Consider the following 403-nt stretch of genomic DNA (forward strand, 5'->3'; position numbering starts at 1 on the left):
GCTCTAACCACTTGAGCCATCTCATCCCCTAAGCTAAATGGAACATGTGCAAACATTACCTAGAACATGAAGATGAATATGATTCCCCTGAACAACCGTACATCATTGGTCAGGTTATCAACGTTCATATAGTAAACAAAGTGTGCATACCTTAATGAGACCTTCGGCAAATAAAATCTCCACAATCTCTTTCAGAATTGGGAGCAAACCTCCGTGATGTATGCCAACACCACGACGCAGTACGGGTAGGAGGATCTGTACCTGAGGCAGCCGTTTGTCTTCCGCAGACAGGCCATCAATAGCATTATTGAAAATCAGGTCAACTGCGGCTTTTTCGGTATCTGAAGCAGAGAAAAGAGAATATGTTGATATGTTGCAATTTGATGGGATAAGTAAAGACGAG

The 403-nt window shown here is 42.7% G+C and overlaps 1 protein-coding gene across 1 annotated transcript; it reads right to left on the bottom strand.

The window, feature by feature from the left end:
- Positions 1-152: 152 nt before the first annotated feature.
- On the bottom strand, positions 153-341 carry T265_12388 (hypothetical protein; the record flags this gene model as incomplete). Its single annotated transcript, XM_009179941.1, has 1 exon — positions 153-341. A coding segment is annotated over one exon (114 nt), but the record flags the coding sequence as incomplete, so codon positions are not given.
- Positions 342-403: the final 62 nt, after the last annotated feature.

This window comes from Opisthorchis viverrini (genome assembly GCF_000715545.1).
Source record: "Opisthorchis viverrini unplaced genomic scaffold scaffold26663, whole genome shotgun sequence".
Classification (NCBI taxonomy): Eukaryota; Metazoa; Platyhelminthes; class Trematoda; order Opisthorchiida; family Opisthorchiidae; genus Opisthorchis; species Opisthorchis viverrini.